Here is a 17,815-nt window from a genome sequence, read left to right as displayed (position 1 = left end):
AGTGTCGATCGCAGTGAGCCTGCAGCGCTATCAACAAAATGGTCAGTTTGGGAGTAGCTGAAATTAGCAGAGGAGTCCTCTGTTATATTGAGACATAGCATTGAATTAAATGCAGACGGGATCGCTTCCTTAAATTTAGCAACAACACTATCAGATAGACATCTAGAGTAGGAGTTTTTGCCTAATGGCGTGTAGTTCATTAATAAGAGTTCAAAAGTTATTAAATAATGGTCCAAAAATTAAGGATTCTGTGGAAAGACTATTAAATGTTCAATTTCAATACCTTATACCAGAACAAGGTCGAGGGTGTGGTTAAAACAGTGAGTGGGTTTATGTACACTGACAAAAGCAAATTGAATCTAATAATGAGATAAACGCAGTACTAAGGCTGTCATTATCTACAAAGCCCACATCGTTTGCTGGACACCACCTCGACAGCCAGCAGCGGAATGAAGACGTGCGGCTAAACATGTCATCACTGGTCAGGTTTGGTATCTTTGCACTATTACGTCAATTTTTGTGGATTTTCATATAACCAATATCACCTTTGAAATGCAGTGCAAAATTGTTCACTGTATGTGCTGAGTCAAGAAGTCATTGGCTCCTTTGCTGTTCAGTTCATACACCTCTAAGCAGGACTTTTAGCGGTCAAATGGCCATTTCCACACCCAAAGCCTCAAGCTTGGACACCTTCACAATATTTATTTAATTTAATTCAATTTGATTTATATTGCGCCAATTCATAACAGAAGTTATCTCATTGCACTAAAAGCATCTTTTAAAAATCTCACTTTTGTCCCTACAAAAAAAGATTGTATGGAGACAGCTCTTGTGTGTGAAGTTTCGCTTTGAAGGCCTAAGGCTCAGAAGAAGCTTCAAAGGACCTTCTTGTAGTTTCCAATCCAGTTCTGAATGAGACAAAACAAAAATATAAAGGCTGTCAGGCACCTCATTAACTTTTCACACAGTCTCAACACCTAAAGTGGGAAGTGGACCAGACCTTTTGTGGAAATAATAATAACAGAACAGGCTGTTTGTTGTGACAAAGACATTTCTTTGCTCATGTTGTGGAGCAGACTGAGCAGATCACATACACATGAGAAGTAGGCCAGTGGTATGAGGCTTGACAATGCTTTGACATGAGTTAGATTTGATTTCATTTGCAACATAGGGATGTAGATAAGAAGTGTACCATTCACTGCTTATCAGCTCCTGATGATGAGCCAGTAATGGACTCTGGACACAGCAAACAATACTCATTTATTTCTCACAAGTAAATCATTATAATATCATATTTGTTTTTTTACTACATCAGTCAAGTTGAAAATATGCATGTGCAGATAGCATCCGGTGAACAGAAACCTGTATAAAAGCTTATATAATAGTATAAGCTTTTATGCAGCATATATAAAAGTATAAAGGCTTATCTGGACATATGCACCTGGGATATGATGTTTGCATTAACAAAAATGCAAGTGGGATACTCCAAAAACATTATTTGCAAGACTTTATAAAAATCATAACTCTGATGCAATCGTTTTATTTCAAGTTCTAGAAATCCACATTTCGGCACATTTAGCCTTCTTCATGATAAAAGCCAGCAATTATTTGACATAAATAGTGTCTAGGACAGCAGGTTCAAATTAGGGCTCACAAGGTATCAACATAGAAACACCAGCCTGGTATCCCGTGACTTTACGTCCATAATGGATGATTCTGCACCTCACAATTTATGTCCAGTGCTAACGCAGGAAGTAGTGTGTCCTTTATGAAGCGAGGTGGAAAATAAGAGTGTAGAGGTTGGGGTGGTGGATGAATGTGTAGCACATATGACTTTTATGCAGGTGACTGGAGTTCTTGGCCTATCACAGTCCTACAATAATAACCACCATCTTCCCCTAACCTTAACCATATTGTTCTTGCCATGCATGCAATATTTCAGAAAGCCAAAATTTTAAAAAATGTTGTCATTGGATGTAACAAAAAAAAATCTGTAAAGACAGAAAAATATCCTTAAAGTCAATGTGTAATACACATGTACAATATCAAGATTTACAAGGAAAAAATACAAAATAAGCATTTAGCAACATATATACTGTATTTATTTAGAAAAAAACTACAAGAAAATCAAATAATGCATTCAATTCAATTCAATTTTATTTATATAGCGCCAAAGAAGTTATCTCATTGCACTTTTCCTATAGAACAGGTCTCGACCGAATGCTTTATAATATTATAATATTCCTGTCAATATCACGTATTATAAATGGAATTGGAGCGTATACAGAAAATCATGATGGAGGTCTTTCTTTGCTATAAATTACATCTTCAAGGAACTCTGTGTTAATTTTGACTGACCAGTGAATTTAAATCTATGTTAGTCAAATGTAGTCTATAAAGTCAAGATGTGCCGAAATGTTGATTTCTTGAACTTCAAACAAAAATATTGCATTTGTGTTATGTGTGCTGTTACCCACTTCTTTATTTGATGTCTACCTGTGAGCTAGCACCTCATTATGATACTGTAGGTGTGAGTTTTTCTTCATATCTCCAACTTGCAAGACTTGTCATTTTGTCTGCTGACTCCTTTCCAGCGGAGATTGGAAGCAAATAAAGCACTTACTACCTGACCAAAACATACTTTTCAGTGCATTCAGTGTTACATTACTAATATTGTATAAACATAATTTGTAAAGACTGCACCTGGTGACAACAGTAATAAAAAGATGTGCTGATGGAAAGACAGCTGTACAGTCACCAGCATATCTATTTCAGTATGGAAGAAACTACATAACACACCATTTACGCAGCACTGTGTATAAGTTGTGTCTGTGTATATGTGTACTTTTCTGTGCACAGGCTGTTACTTTTGCCATCTGCACATCTTGGCATATTGAGCAGCATAAGACTGCCTGCTGGTGTGCTGACCCTCCTCTATCTCTGATTCATACGTCTCCTCCTCTTGTTCTTCTTCCTCCACCAGCTCTTCCTCCTCCTCCACGCCTCTCTGACATTGTAAGGTGCTGCGAGACTGCAAATGAAATAAGGTGAGAATTCTCAGGTTCACTGAGTGATGGCGTTCAGGACAGCAGTTCAAAACTGAACAGAGCATAACTCAAGTTTCTGTCTTATCCTTAACAAGCACTCTCATTCTGTCACTATGGTAACATTAGGGCTCACCCTCCTGGCTGTGTCTGGGTATTGGCTGTGTTGCTGTCTGTGGTTTTGGCCTGTGGTAGAGGCCAGCATTGACCTGAGGCTTTGACCTTTAGGGGAGGCCAGAGGAGGACTGGGGTAGCGGCTCATGAGGGGAGAAGAGTAACTGCTCAGAGGGGTGTCCAGGCGCCCAGCCGGAGAGTCGGACACCTTGATACGTCCATTGAACAGCTATGGAGTAAGGAAGACAGTGTCATGCTAACTCCAAAAACAGCACAAAGACAGAGTTTCAAGCGTTTAGCTTTACTTTAAAACTATCGTTATTGCCTGATGATGAAGCTTGAAACTGCAATTGTGACTCTGTCCTTTTTTGGAGTAAATCTACTGTTGGGACTCCACAGATGAATTGGGTGATTGTTCAGTGGCTCTCAGGATTGTGGGACAAAAGAGTATGCAGTCTCCTAACAAAAGTTCAGTTAACAAAGCATTGGCCATCAGCGATCATTTGTTCTGCCTCTCTTTCTCCTGGAATCCTTCACTGCAGCAGACAGCTGTGGCTTTCTCCTTCTCAGTGTGGCTCACCAGAAGACAACCACCTGAACTCTGTCCTCCTGGCTTTGCCGTGTAATCTGCTTGGAGCAGAAACACGCAGCAGAACCAAAGTCTCCTGATCTACTGTTAGATCTCAGCAATAAAGTTTAGTGCCAACAGCCATTGCACAAAGCCTGTTAGCTAACTTTAAGAAGCACAAAGCAAGTTAACGCCGAGCTGTTAACTCTGTAAGGACAACCACAGACGGAGCGACGGCTTCCTCTCTACAAGCGGACACTGCACAGCAAAAGACTCTTCCACAGCGGAACCACAATTCTTCCCAGCTTGGCTCGTCTATGACAGACTGACCGCCAGCTAACAGTAGCACCAAAGCCACCTCTCTTGCCCTCCCATGGACGGGTAACGTAACAACTGTGCATAGCATAGAGTGTATAATAGCTAAGCAAAGGACTGTTGAGGTTATTATTGTAACCGTAGTTCGGAGGCAGAACAAAGAAACATACACACATTCCTTTATTTAGAGTTAGTCTTCCTATTGTGTGTTTTTGGCTTTGGTTATCTGTTAAATAAATGCTTGTGTATAATTATGCTGGCTTCTTTAATGTTGCACAAGAGTGAGTAATTTGCCAAACTCTTCTATGTTGAACTCGTAATCCTTCAACGTACTAGCTATGTGTATTTAGTACTCATGAATAGTAGCATTATTGTGTCAACTTTGTTGAGCTGCTGTTGGACTGAAAGAGACTACACCTGTATGCCTACTTGTCTTTTGCTGAGAACTGTCAAACTGACCACTTCCAGATTTGTTTCCCTTTGGGACCAACCACTTTTAGTCATTACCACTTTCTTTTACACACACATGCACACTTTATGTTAGAGTGATCATAGCCTAGACACGGCTAAAGAGCCGATTCCCAGTCATTTTTGTAACATTATAAATACCAAAATGTTGAATTTCCAGTGTAGGATCAGAAAATTCTTTGCTTTGGTGCCATCCAGTAGTAGTATGAAAAATGGCACTGTGGTAGATCGCAATGCACTGAGCAAGAGCATTTGTAGTAACACTCTTAGAAAACACTTAAATTCTAACAGTCAGGAATAATTTAGACATAAAGGGCTTCCTATAAAGGTAATGTGAGGGACTAGAGGAAATTAAGTGTGAGGAGCTGCTGGTTCCAGAAGTGTTTTTCCCCATTCTGTATTCCCACTTATTTTGTTTTTTCTTTTAATGATATCCTCAATGTTAGTTAACATAGAAACCTGGAACTCTCCTGTATAATGTAACAGCCACATAAGTTTATGTTATGGCCACCAGTTTCAATTATTTCAACTTCATTTCTGCAATATTATGTTCTTTCCATCAATTTGGCATGGCTGACTGCTCTAAATATTACAATACCCATTTTTATCTTCTATCTAAAAGGTCCTCTCACTTTGCAACTCTATTGCCAGATTATGCTTTATCACATGAGCAAAATCTCCATGACTAGGTCTAATTTAGAAATCCTTTTACACCATTTGACATTATCATCTTATAAAGTTGATATGCTGAATGTGGCAGTAAACAGAATGTGGCACATCCAGAATCTTTAGTTACATCAGTAATCACACATTTTTGTTTCAGGTATTATCAGCTGTATAATTAGCATAGGCTACCTCCAGATCCTTTTGAATGTTCATTGCCTCCAGGTTGTGGTATGTGTGTGTATAGACCTCCAGCACTTTAGCATGGAAGAGCATCTCCACTGTGATGAAGTTTGTGAAAATCCTCTGCCAAAAAACAAAGAAATGGTTGTTGTCAGTGTGATATTGATTCTTGCTGGAGGATGTATGTGTACAGTATATGTGAGGCTGACTTTGATATCCTCCAGCTTCTGTCTCTGGAAGTCTGTGATGGTCTCCTCCAGTTGTCTGATACTGTGCTGGGCATTGTTGGAAGCCTTCTGTGCATTTACTTCTGCCTGTCAATTAACACACAATACAATACACAAAGCGTTACCTCACAGTCTGTATGAGCTGCTTGAAGGGTCGGTAATGTGATGATATTCATGAAATATTAATATAATCATTTACATTACCTGAGACTGAAAGGTCTTGTCAAGAAAATATTCTAAAGTGTAATTGTGTACAATTGTAAGTTGCAAACGTGTTTAATAATGACTACATGCGAAAGTCATATAACATATACTGTCCCATACAAAAAAACAGATATATAAGCACATATATGTACATTGCATATATAATATATATAGTATGTCAATGTATGTCTCTCACCAATATCCATAACTAAAATAAGTCACATATATACCAAATACATACTGTATACCACATATTTTTCAAATTATAGTAAAATGGTCATTTTTATTTATGACCAAGATATTTTTTTTTACAGACATATACAGTACAACATATCTATTTTATAAGATATAAAATTTATGCTGATATATATGAAGTTAGGTCATTGTTCCTTATATAAATAAGACATCCATCCGCCAGCTGGTGGATGTGAACCAAAATCATATTTTTGATGTGAAGCAACAGCTAACCACTGCACCAACATGCAGCTAGACAAATATCCCAAAATATAGAATTTTCTTGTATGTGCGTGTATTTGAAATGGCATGGCTTCATAATTTTGATAAAATAATGTTGATGTAACGAAATACTTTTGCATACTTTACTTTTGAAAGTTTTTCCCCCTTTACCTCTGTAATAGCAAACCTTAGATATGAGATATTTTCAAATGTTTTGCAAAATATAAATTGCAAAAAATTGCATGTGATAATTCAATATCCTATATGTCTTTGTTATGACAACTTGACATTAACCAAGATAAAAATGTCTTTGTTATGACAACTTGACATTAACTAGGACAAAAATGTCTTTTTTATGACAACTAGATAACCTGTCATAAAAATGCCATAACAGGCCTAATTATCAAACTTAAAGAAACTATTTAGCTTTATGTGTTAACATTACATTATACTGTCACAGGTGGTTGGTTTTGACTTTGGCTGTCATGAGACCATTATAATTGTGTCATGAATAATTCCCTTGACCTCAAGTAAAGTGGACCCATTTGGACATGTCATAAAGATGTCATTAAATGTTATAAGGCCAGTTTGATGACAGAGTACAGTACCAAGGTGATTTAAGGAGTCTCCTGATGGACACATAGCATTGCTTGTTACTAAAGTAACGTTAGCTAACTTTACCACGTTGGTAGTGGTTGAGGTGAGTTTCCCCCCTTCACTGTGAAGCACTTTGGGTATCAAGATAAAGTGCTGACGTTATATAAATGTAACTAATCCATTATTATTATTATTATTATTATTATTATTATTATAACCGCTAACTGCTGCTAATTGTAACTGTTAGCTGCTGTCAGCTAGTTAGCTAGTTAGTTAGTGACTAGTTAACCATTCAGGCCAGCCGTCCTATTAGCTGACTCAGGCCCGGGGTGCCAGGAGTCAAACCCAGCAAGAAAACCACCTCAGTACTGTATTCCCTGTCAAACTGGCCACCGTCGGTCTCGGAGGTTGTGTTCATCCCGGTCATAGAGTGGGCCCGGTCTGGCCGTGTTCACAGGACGCTAGACGGTGATGCTAGCTTCATTGTGGTGGGGACGCACATTCAGCGCTATTGGCTAAACGCCAATCAATATCCGCAACAAGACCCTCCCTAGCTTCCTGTTTTTACAGGAAACACGTAAATATGCAGACTCAAATACCACTCTGCTAGCTGTTTTGTTCCATGGATGTTGCTCCCCCGTCCGGGACCGAACCGAACACAACTTCCGAGACCGACGGTGGCCAGTTTGACAGGGACAGAGCTAACTAGCTAACAGCAGCTAACAGTTACAAGTACATTCACTTCCGTACTGTAGTTAAATACAATTTTGAGGTACTCACTTTACTTGTTACTTTATATGAAAACTACACTACATTTCAGAAAGAAATATTGTACTTTTTACTCTACTACATTTATGTGACAGCTGTAGTGACTAGTTACTTTTCAGTTTAAGATTTTACCTAAAAAAACATTTGCATTAACCCCTCAACATTTAGCTTTCTACTTTTATTTTCCCTTAAGTGTTTTTACGTTTGGAAAAATAATTTTACTCCACACTGTCTAGTATAGATATTCTGTTTCAGCTTGTTCCAGCTCTTCATTGAAGCTACATGATGTTTACACTAAGTGACATGACTGCATAATTCGTATGGCTCCATCAAATGGAAATATTCAGGATGTCTTGTTTTAAAGTAATTTCTTCAAATTTCACAATCAGATTACGTGTCTTTGGCCTCTAATAAATTTCTGTGGGTTTGAACAATGTTAGGCTGCATGGCTTGATTTTGTACTGACTGACCCATTAAACAAATTTATCATGAATGCGTGGTGATGAAAAGAGTCAAATGTCTGTATGTAAAGGATACAATGCTCTGTCGATCTGCTGGGTTCCGCAGTCTGATTTTCTCCAGTTTCTGCAACTCTTTCAGCTCCCTGTTCAGATCAGTGCTGAACTTCTTCAGATCTATCTGAAAGGTAGATACACTGTCAAATCACACAACACACAAAACTAAGGCCAGTCAGTCTTTTTAACGGAGTGTGTATATGTGTAACACTGTCCTCACAAGACAAAAGACAGCACTGGATGATTAAATGCATAAAATTACTTATGTATACCTCCCTTCTAAGAATTGCCACCATAACATGCTGGAGGGGTTACTGTAACCCCATAACCCTGAGTGCTGTGTTGTTGGGGACAATAGCTCCTGGTAGGCTCACCCAAGGCTGCTCCCAGGCAAGGGGTCAAGAGCGATTCCAGTAACCTTATGGAGTGACAACTTTGGAAGTAAGCTACATCACTCAGATTAGGGAGACTGGGGCCCTTTCCTGGAGCCAGGCCTTGTGGACGTAGGGATTGGGTGCGTTACCAATACGGCAGCAGGCAAAGGCAGGGACATTGGTGTGCTGACCCCAGGCTACTAAACTAGATTTATCTGACAAAGGCCTATAGAGGCCATATGAATTATGACTGTTGTCTGTCAGGAATAAAGGTGAATGAAGAGTGACATTGTAGTGCTGCAAACCCTCTGGGGAGGAGGTCAGGGTGTATGGCTGGGTCACCACAGCCTGTGACTATGACACAGGAAACCACCTGTTTTCTACCAACAGTGGTGTCTTTTAACCATGTTAAGCCAGTTTCTGTTCCTAAACCTAATCAAACCTAAAGCATGGCAGTGGCAGATCTGAAAATTTTGTAAAGGGCCCCAGACAGTTTTGGAAGGCATTGACACATGATGTTGTTGTGCTGATTGTGCCCGAATATAACTTTTTTTCATTCTGGAAATTGCATTTAAAAAAGTGGGGTCTGTATTGTGTTCGAGGACTAGAAAATCATGCATTTTCTACATCAGATATTCTTTTTGAATGGAGAGAATACCAGCGTAACACCTGCTCTTACATAGTGTTGCATTAATGTTGTTTTTTATAATCTGTCTCTTTAGAGTTAGTCAGTCCTAAAAGTGTTTCATTTGCCCAGTGCAACCTTCAAGAGCTTCTGACGGCTCATGTAACGGAGGAACTAAAACATCTTCCGACATTTTTATTGCAGAAACAAATAGAGAACTGAATTATCTGTCAAGTTGCCAACAATAACGATGGTGACGAGCTCAAAAGACAGACAGTCTGAAAAATCCTGTCAGAAAAAATAAGTTTGACCGCTTCCAAGAGTCTGACAAGAGAGCGTGAGTATGTGACTGATAAGACTAGCTACACAAATGTGGGATTTACGTTCTGCTTAAGTATTTCCTGTTTCACTTTTAAGAAAAAAAAGCTTGAAGGATAAGGTCTATTTATAGTATCTCAGGGAAATTATCTAAAAGTGTTTTGCATCTTCAAAAATGTTTTCCAAATAACAAGTGTTTGAAAAGGGGTGTCATCTTAGAATCAGGGTCGTCTTGTATTCGGGCCAATATGGTAATCAGCTGACATCAGCTTCATGCAGATATATCAGTATCGGAAGTACACATCTGTATCCAAACTCACCATTTTATTTTTGATTATGTTTCCATAGGCTTTTAGAGGAGCAACAACTCTTGTCTCCAGTCTCTCTACCTGCAACATTAAAGCATTCATCATGACAACAACCACGTTAAAGAGTTTGATGCAGAAAATAGAACACATTGATGCATGGATAACTACAGTGTCCCTGACCTGAGCCTGTCTGTAGTCCTGCACCATGGCCAGGTCTTCAGCCAGGTTTTTCAGGCCAGTCTGGAGCTCTGGGTCCTCTGTGCTGGAGAAGTCAAAGAGCTGAGCCACCAGGAGGTCTGCCTTGTCTCTGATCTTGGCTGTTTTCCTGGTGTAGGAGGCTAGCAGGGTGCACATCTCACCCAGGTACTTCTCAGCATGTTTCACTGTCTGCTCCATGCTCTTCACCTGGACATCCCTGCTGGACAAAATCAAGAGAAAACATTGGAAATAGGATGTGTTTTACTATAACATACTGGAAATAAACTAGCTTGTTAACATTCTGTCCAAAAGCTCCCCAGCTTACAGAGGAGCTGTTAAAACTGCCTCATTGTTATCGTCTCTCTGGATAATGTGAAACATAAAAGCACTGACTCGTACCTGGAGAAGAGGGTGTTCATGTTTGTTCTGTTGTCCTCCCCACAGCTCTTCTGCTCTGTTGTTTGCCTTGCCTGGTTCTCACCTGTACCAGGTAACGGAAGACTGTTGCCATGTAAACACCAACAACAGATGGTGTGTAATAGCTGTGGCGAGGGTGTAAGTGATGCTCTTTGCCACATGATGGCAGCAGAGTATTATTATGGCCATCTACTGGACCTTAGAATTAGTGAGGAGTCTTTCTGTCTCTCCGTATAAAGGATTATGTAAGGAGTGCTGCATATTACAAAGGAAAAAATATCTTTTCACCATGTCAGTTCATTCTCTGTATACTGTACACAAGATATGACAAGACACACAGGATTTTGCAGCTTACATAGCTTTCTGCAACAGTGTATTTTTATACCACTACCACTGAGGCACCAAAGCCTATCTTACCCTCAAATTCACTGTCCGTGTAGTGGAAGAACCTTGCTTCTTTAGTGTCCAAAGGCAATTGAACTTTTTTTTTTCATTTAAAAACAGTAAATCATGTAAATGAGAAAGGGAATGCAGATTGATAGTGTTATAACACTACACTACACAATTACACAACAGTTTTTTCTGCTTCCAAAGGACATGACCAGTGGTGGAACAAGTATTCAGCTCCTTTACTTAAGTAAAAGTACCAATACAACAATGTAAAAATACTCCATTACAAGTAAAAGTCCTGCATTCAAAATTCAAGTAAAAGTACAGAAGTATTATCAGCAAAATGTACACAAGGTATCAAAAGTAAAATTACTCTTTCCACAGAAAAATACCCGCTGTGAGTGATATTATATACTGTATGACATTATAAGATTCTTATGATGCAAAAATGTGTAAGTAGCTCTCCAAAGGGTCACAAAATAAATCTGAGGGATGTTGAGATAGGGTAGTAAGGAAAAAAACAAACAAAACAAAGCTCTGCTACACACATTTATATTCATGTTTTGGAGTTTTCTCTAATCTTTGGTAGAACTTCTAACAACTCATAGACATCTGAAACATGACACAGGGCCCCAACTGGACACTGCTTTTTTGTAAGGGGTCACAAGCCAAAAAGGTTTGGAAACACTGGTTTAATCTTTAATAATGCATTTAATTTTATAAACGTATCATATGTTTTATGTAATCTGTTTTTGTTATCTGCAAAATAACTAGTAACTACAGCTAAGGTAGTGTAGTAAAAAGTACAATATTTCCCTCTGAAATGTAGTGAAATAGAAGTATTAAGTAGCATAACATGTAATACTCAAGTAAAGTACAAGTACCTCAAAAATGTACTTAAGTACCGGACTTGAGTAAATGTACTTAGTTACTTTCAAAGGGGGAATAATGTCATAATATTAACACATATAGCAAAGGGAAACAGCCTTCAAGTGGCGTACTTCAAAGATAAATAGAAAGTCAGTGAGAACGTCCAACATGCAGCAGACTTAATGGAAGATATTATCTTTGTACAGACAGTAGAGGGAGGCTGGATACAGGCTGACACTGTCACAGAGAAAAAGAAAAAAAATCTCGAGGCTGATGCTGCAAGTGCAAAATGTTTTAAGTTAACACATTTATTATTAAAAAAAGTGTAAAATCCTGCTAGCTGCAGTGATAACATTAGCAGTCCGCCGGTGGTGTCCAGGATTAAAAATGAACAGAGGACTAAGCTGATTCTAAAACACCTCAAGGCACTTTCTCTCATGGCAATTGAGAGCAAACTGACCAATACATTTACATTCAATACGAATTTTGTTCCCAATCTGACCATGGAGGTGGGTCATAGAATGTGAACCAAATAAAATAATCAACACAATTAGTTGTTATTAAAAAATAAAGTGGATATAAATAATGCAACTTCTGCTTTGCTTTCTTTTATAGTCAAATAAGATCAAAAGTTATCTAATAGATAACAATAGATAGCCATCTATTGTGTAAGAAAAAACATTCAGTTCTATTCTAGCATCCCATTCTCATCCTTTATTTTTTTTAATGGCTCTTTTTCACTGTGATGATATTATTCACAGTTCGGTGTAGTCCCTCATTCATCCAGGAGTGTTCCATCGTAGTAAATATTGAGTGATAGATTGATTCTGAAAACAGTGTCCAGATGACTACAACTTTCTACGATTATTCACAGTTGCAGTAACCTGGAGGGAAATAACCAAAGGTCGTGTTACTGGTGTTGTTGAAGTTTGAAGGAAGTTGTCCACTGGGTACACAAATTAACTTCATTTTCATGAATAAATAAGTCTTGCTCATATTCTTTAGCTCATGTAAAACAAAATGTAGGCCTACTGTAAGATACCTTCCAGCACATGTGAGATTTCTGTTGTCACACAGCTGTGAGACACTTTTAAGAAGTTCAACTAATTTAAATGAAAGTATTTGGGCTTACCTATGATGGGGATCATTACCCAGGCATCATACAGGATGTTGACTCTGACAGGTGCGTTTTGGTGAAAACCATGGGTCATGTTGGCAAAAATAAGTTTTTCTGGCCAATAAAAGATGATATTGTCTGGTATGGCCAGAAGATGTTCTTAGACTGGTCCCAGGGCCTCAACCAGTACAAAGAGGCACGTGATGTTGGATCCTGCAGTTTGGGTAGAAATATGCTCTGTTCTTGACCATGAAGGATAGAGGCACCCTTGGTCCATATGCAAATTTGACAGATACATACTGTGAGAGTAAAGTGGCTATGCCTAGATATACCAATATTAAAATTCAGATGTAGTACCGCCACCAAGTAAATATTTTTAGTGAATGCAAACCCCTATTTGTATCATTCTGAAGTTAAACTGTAAAATAGGATTGTTACATTAAAAAAGTTTGATTTAGCTTAATTTAATATTCAGTATTCAATTTTTTTAATTTAAATTTCAAATTAATTTTACCATTCAATTTAACTCACTTTAATTTAAAACCTTAGAGGACAGGAGTTTTTGTTTGTTTCATTTTGAACTAAAAAAAATGCCAAACTTTGTAAAAAGTTCAACTCACTAATTTCAAACTTCATAAATGTTAGTTTCAATTGATTACCTTTTAAACAGATGTAAATTCAAGCTGTATAAATCTATGGTTCGACTGCCATTCTTAAGTTGAACTGTCTTTGTTTGCTTTTTTGTTTACTTTTTAAAAGATAAGTCCAACTTTTATTTTCTAGATTAATGGATTAACCCTTTGGTTTATAAAATGTCAGAAAAGTCCAAGGTGATGTCTTTAAATATGTTGTTTAGTTAGTCCAAAACCCAAAGATATACAGTTTAATATAATATAAATAGAGAAAAACAGGAAGTCCCCATATTTGAGAGGTTGAAAACTGTATTTTCTGCCATTTTTGCATGAAAAATCACTTTAACAATTAATTGATTATCAAAATAGTTGGCAAAATGTTTTTCTGTCAAACGACTAATCGATTTGTCGACTAATCATTGCAGCTCTAGTTTCAGCACATAGAGAGCAGGAAAGAAGCAAGTTTCTGCCATCTGATTTAATGTGCATTAATGGTTTAAGTTAAGATAACACAGTTCTATTGCAAAATTGATGTTACTTTGTGTCAGGGATTGTTTACCAATGCTGTTTGTCACATGTCATGTTCCAACACATGCAATCTTTTCCACCACACAATGTCATCTCCATCACAACACATATTTAAGGAAAATTAATAAAAAATAACGCAATCACACTAACAATTTCTTGTAGTTTTGAAAATTGTGCAGTTATGGTTACAATTAATTTACAGAATTGGAAAACTCATGATTGTGCCATGTAAGAAATTGATTGAAAGAAATTAGTGGAACAATTCAAAGCTATTTTTCATCTAAACAATTGAAAAATAATATCTTTAAAATCCTAAAAATAAATACATTTATGCATTTGGGCACACCAGTGTATGAAAACACAAGGTATGTTAATAATTTTGTTTAAAAAACACCTTTTTTTGTGGTGTGATGGAAATGATGATTTCCTCTGAATGTTAAAATAAAATTACAAAAATGATATATTATGTAAATAATTTCATCACAGCCAGGAAGTGTTTGTACACAGGATGGAGAAATAAAACATATCAATACATATCTCTATTGTCATGGACCAGCTTAAACACTCACAAGAAACTCCAGGACACAGATGATTCATTTCCATAAAGTTTACTAGGCATATTGTGAAACTGTAATGCAATACAAATGTAATATGTATTAATATTAAATCCAAATACAAAGTGACAGAAAAAACAGCACAGATTATCTACAAAGCGGTGATCTATATAGTAAACGCAATCGAGCTAGTAAACAATTAGCAGTAATAAACATAAAGCTAACTTAGCCGTCTCAATAACCTTACAAAAGATGAAAATAGGCACTATCCTAATATTATATGATGAGAAATACTCACAGACGTTGCTTTAGCAAAAGAGGAGAAAGCGATCGCATGAGAACGGATGACCGGTAGAGCTCGCACACTGCTGTAACTGACTACCGCACGGCTATCTACTTCCTGATTCAAGACGTGCGCCGGTATTACGTTACTATAGTTACAGAAATAAACAGATCGCACTGTACTGCTGAGACAAAATAAAAAATACTTTTTTTTCTAAAGCGGCATGACACTCCCCGCTTGGGGTCTTTAAAGAGCCCACATTAATTAACAGAATTGGTCTTTGGAGAAAAAAGCAAAACCACTTCTGTAACAGGCCGAGAAAAGGTCTTTCTGGTTCCATCCTTAACAATTTCCACTTGAACTTTCCGAACCAATCCATCTTCTCCTGGAAAGGTTTTTGTGATAATGCCTTTAGGCCATTGATTTCTCTTAGCTTGATTGACATCTGTATCACTTCTGTCACAAAATCACGGTGGTCCTCCACGACGAGAAAGCAGTGGAACATGTGCTCGATGTCGGCAGTGATCGCCACCTGTTCCTTCCTAAACCTCATAAGAACACCTAGCAAGCTATTATTAAGGCCGGGACCAGTGAGCAAGATATCGGTGAGCGACACTCCTTCATATGATGCACTGCTGTCGAAGACCACACGAATCCTATCTGGTTTCCTTGGATGATACACACCAAACAAAGGTAAGTACCAACACTCTTGTCCAGGCTGTACTGGCGGGGCGACTTCAGCGTGTGCCTTCTTGAACATCTTCTCCATAAACCCTAGAAAATCGGCTTTCATCTGTGGTCGTTTTTCCAATGAGCGCTGGAGCGAGATAAGACGGTCGACAACATGCTTCCTGTTGTTAGGAAGACGCTGTCTCGGCGACCGAAAGGGTAAAGGTGCAACCCAATTTTTGAAACTGTCTTGATAGTACTCAGCTTCCATTATCTTCAGAAACTCTAAATCCTCCATGGATGGAGTGAGTCTATGGTCATCGGGAGAACAAGCGAAGACGGTTTGCCCTAAACAGTCTCCACTGTCATTGAACCACGGATGGAGGTTGGTGCTGGATGATGCTGAGGTCTAGACGCTTGACCAAATACCTCTTTCACTCTGATCTGGTTGTTGCATGGTTGAAGATAACTCGTACGACCGTTCTCTAAGATGGCTGTTTTGTAGCTTCTCACCTCTTGCGTTCTGTGAGCACCTCCAAGGCACACATCGCCAACGATGACCCATCCTAGATCAAGCCTTTGCGCAAACGGTGCATCTCCTGGGCCACTTATCTGTTCTTGGACCTTATGTACTTGTAAGATGTCTCTGCCCAGTAAGAGGAGAATTTTGGCATCCGGATCTAAAGGCGGAATCTTGTCAGCGATGCGCTTCAGGTGGGCATGATGGTCGGCTGCTTCTGGCGTAGGAATCTCAGTGCGAACGTTAGGGATTTGGTAGCACTCCAAGAGTGTAGGCAGATGAATGCTTATTTTCTTGCCCACCACATCTCTGAAGACCCTGCACAGGTCTTGAGGGTATGTGAGTAGGAACTTCCAGAGATCTTAAAAATCTCAAAGAACTCCGACCGAGCCAGGGAGTGATTGCTCTGTTCGTCTAGTATGGCGTACATTCTCTTGGACTCCTTCCTGCAGCCATTGAGGAACACACTGACAAGGCAGATCTTAGCACATGTTCTGGCACTCAATCCTTCACCACATACTTGAGTGCACGTCGACTTGACCTCCCGGTTTTCTGCTTTGTGCTCCTCCCCGCCATCCTCTGAAGTGGAAGGGGACGACTTAGATCTCCAGGTAGGTGGGTAGGGGTGAAGTGCTGTCACATGAGCCGCACTCCCACAGTCCGTACATTTTATCTCAGCGGTGCAATTCTTTGCGAGATGGTCTGTGGAGGAGCAACAGCGAAAGCAGATGTGATGCTCTTTCAAAAGCTGTTTGCGATCACTTATGCTCTTCTCACGAAAGCCTCTGCATTTCCTCAGAGGGTGGGGCTTTCTATGCAGAGGGCAGTGTTTGTTAGGATCAATACGTTCAGTACTTTCTCTACACTCGGGCTTGGCAGTTCCCGAGACCTGCGTCTTGAGAACGTATACAGATGTTTTAATAGGTTTCTCCCACTTACTCTTTCTCTCTGCTGGAGCTTGCGTGAAGAAGTTAAAACTTGGGTCAGTGCGAGCCCTTGCTTCCGTGGCGATGAAGTTTACTAACACGGAGAAAGGTGGAAAGCTAACGAAATGCTCCTGTTTGTATCTTGTGCCAAGGTAAAGACACTTTTCTTGCATGTTGTATGGAAGTTTCTCGATAATAGGCTTAATGCCTCTGGAGGTATCCAAACACAACAAGCCTGCAAGGTAGCCGTCTTCTTTGGCCGCTTGTAGCTCCGACAAGTCGGCTAGATCCCTGAGTCTTTGTGGATCCTTCGTTGTAACCTTTGGAAAGTTTTCTAGCTTGTTGAACAAAGCCTGTTCGACGGCCTCTGTTGAGCCATATATTTCTTCGAGGCGTTCCCATGCCATGCGCAATCCAGTTGTTGGATCCTTAATGTTAACTGTTTTAATTCTTCTTACTTGTTCTGTCGACTCTCTTCCTAGATACTTGGTGAGGAGGTCGAGTTCTCCTGCATCAGACAGGTCTAGATCGGCGATAGCGTTCAGGAATGATGTTTTCCAGGCCCAATAGTTCATTGGCTGGTCATCATATGCGGTTAGACCTGAAGTCACCAGGCTGCTACGAGCTAGGTATTTAATGAGATCTCCAGTGGACGTAGAATGGTCATAGCTAGTTCCATAAGGTGTCTCGTGAGCATGTGTGCGTGCAGGAGTTGAGGGATCCACTTTGATGTTCTGTTGCAGACGACTCCCACTGCACTGAAGCACTGGGACAGAGTTAAGCGCTTGATTGTAGCTTTGTTGTAGCGGCGCTCCACTGGTCTGAGGAGCTTGATGAGCTTCATGTGGCATAATGTCTGCGGAAGCAGCAGCTTGATTTTGGCGCACGCTGAGTGAGTGAGGCATTGAGAAGATAGCATCATTAGGTTGGGAATACGGAGGATGCAGCATTGGCGGAGCATAAT

General features: G+C 39.2%; 1 protein-coding gene across 3 annotated transcripts; it reads right to left on the bottom strand.

Moving 5' to 3' along the window:
- Positions 1–1,241: 1,241 nt before the first annotated feature.
- Positions 1,242–10,692, bottom strand: LOC122866980 (CBY1-interacting BAR domain-containing protein 2-like). 3 transcript variants are annotated; one of them, XM_044177285.1, is made up of 9 exons: positions 10,345–10,553; positions 9,928–10,165; positions 9,760–9,828; positions 8,145–8,246; positions 5,787–5,792; positions 5,565–5,669; positions 5,365–5,478; positions 3,181–3,387; positions 1,242–3,031 (listed from the first exon to the last, which is right to left on the bottom strand). In XM_044177285.1, exons 1-9 carry the CDS (start codon positions 10,521–10,523, stop codon positions 2,864–2,866), a joined length of 1,188 nt encoding a protein of 395 aa, XP_044033220.1. In that variant the 5' UTR covers positions 10,524–10,553; the 3' UTR covers positions 1,242–2,863. The 3 variants fall into 3 exon arrangements, with proteins under 3 accessions (XP_044033220.1, XP_044033221.1, XP_044033222.1); XM_044177286.1 differs by having other exon boundaries at positions 9,928–10,162; positions 10,345–10,550; XM_044177287.1 differs by lacking the exon at positions 3,181–3,387 and having other exon boundaries at positions 10,345–10,692.
- Positions 10,693–17,815: the final 7,123 nt, after the last annotated feature.

The sequence above is a fragment of the Siniperca chuatsi genome, linkage group LG19 (genome assembly GCF_020085105.1).
Source record: "Siniperca chuatsi isolate FFG_IHB_CAS linkage group LG19, ASM2008510v1, whole genome shotgun sequence".
In the NCBI taxonomy this organism is placed as follows: domain Eukaryota; kingdom Metazoa; phylum Chordata; class Actinopteri; order Centrarchiformes; family Sinipercidae; genus Siniperca; species Siniperca chuatsi.
Note: the sequence above shows the minus strand (reverse complement) of the source record. Positions and strands in the feature narration are given on the sequence as shown.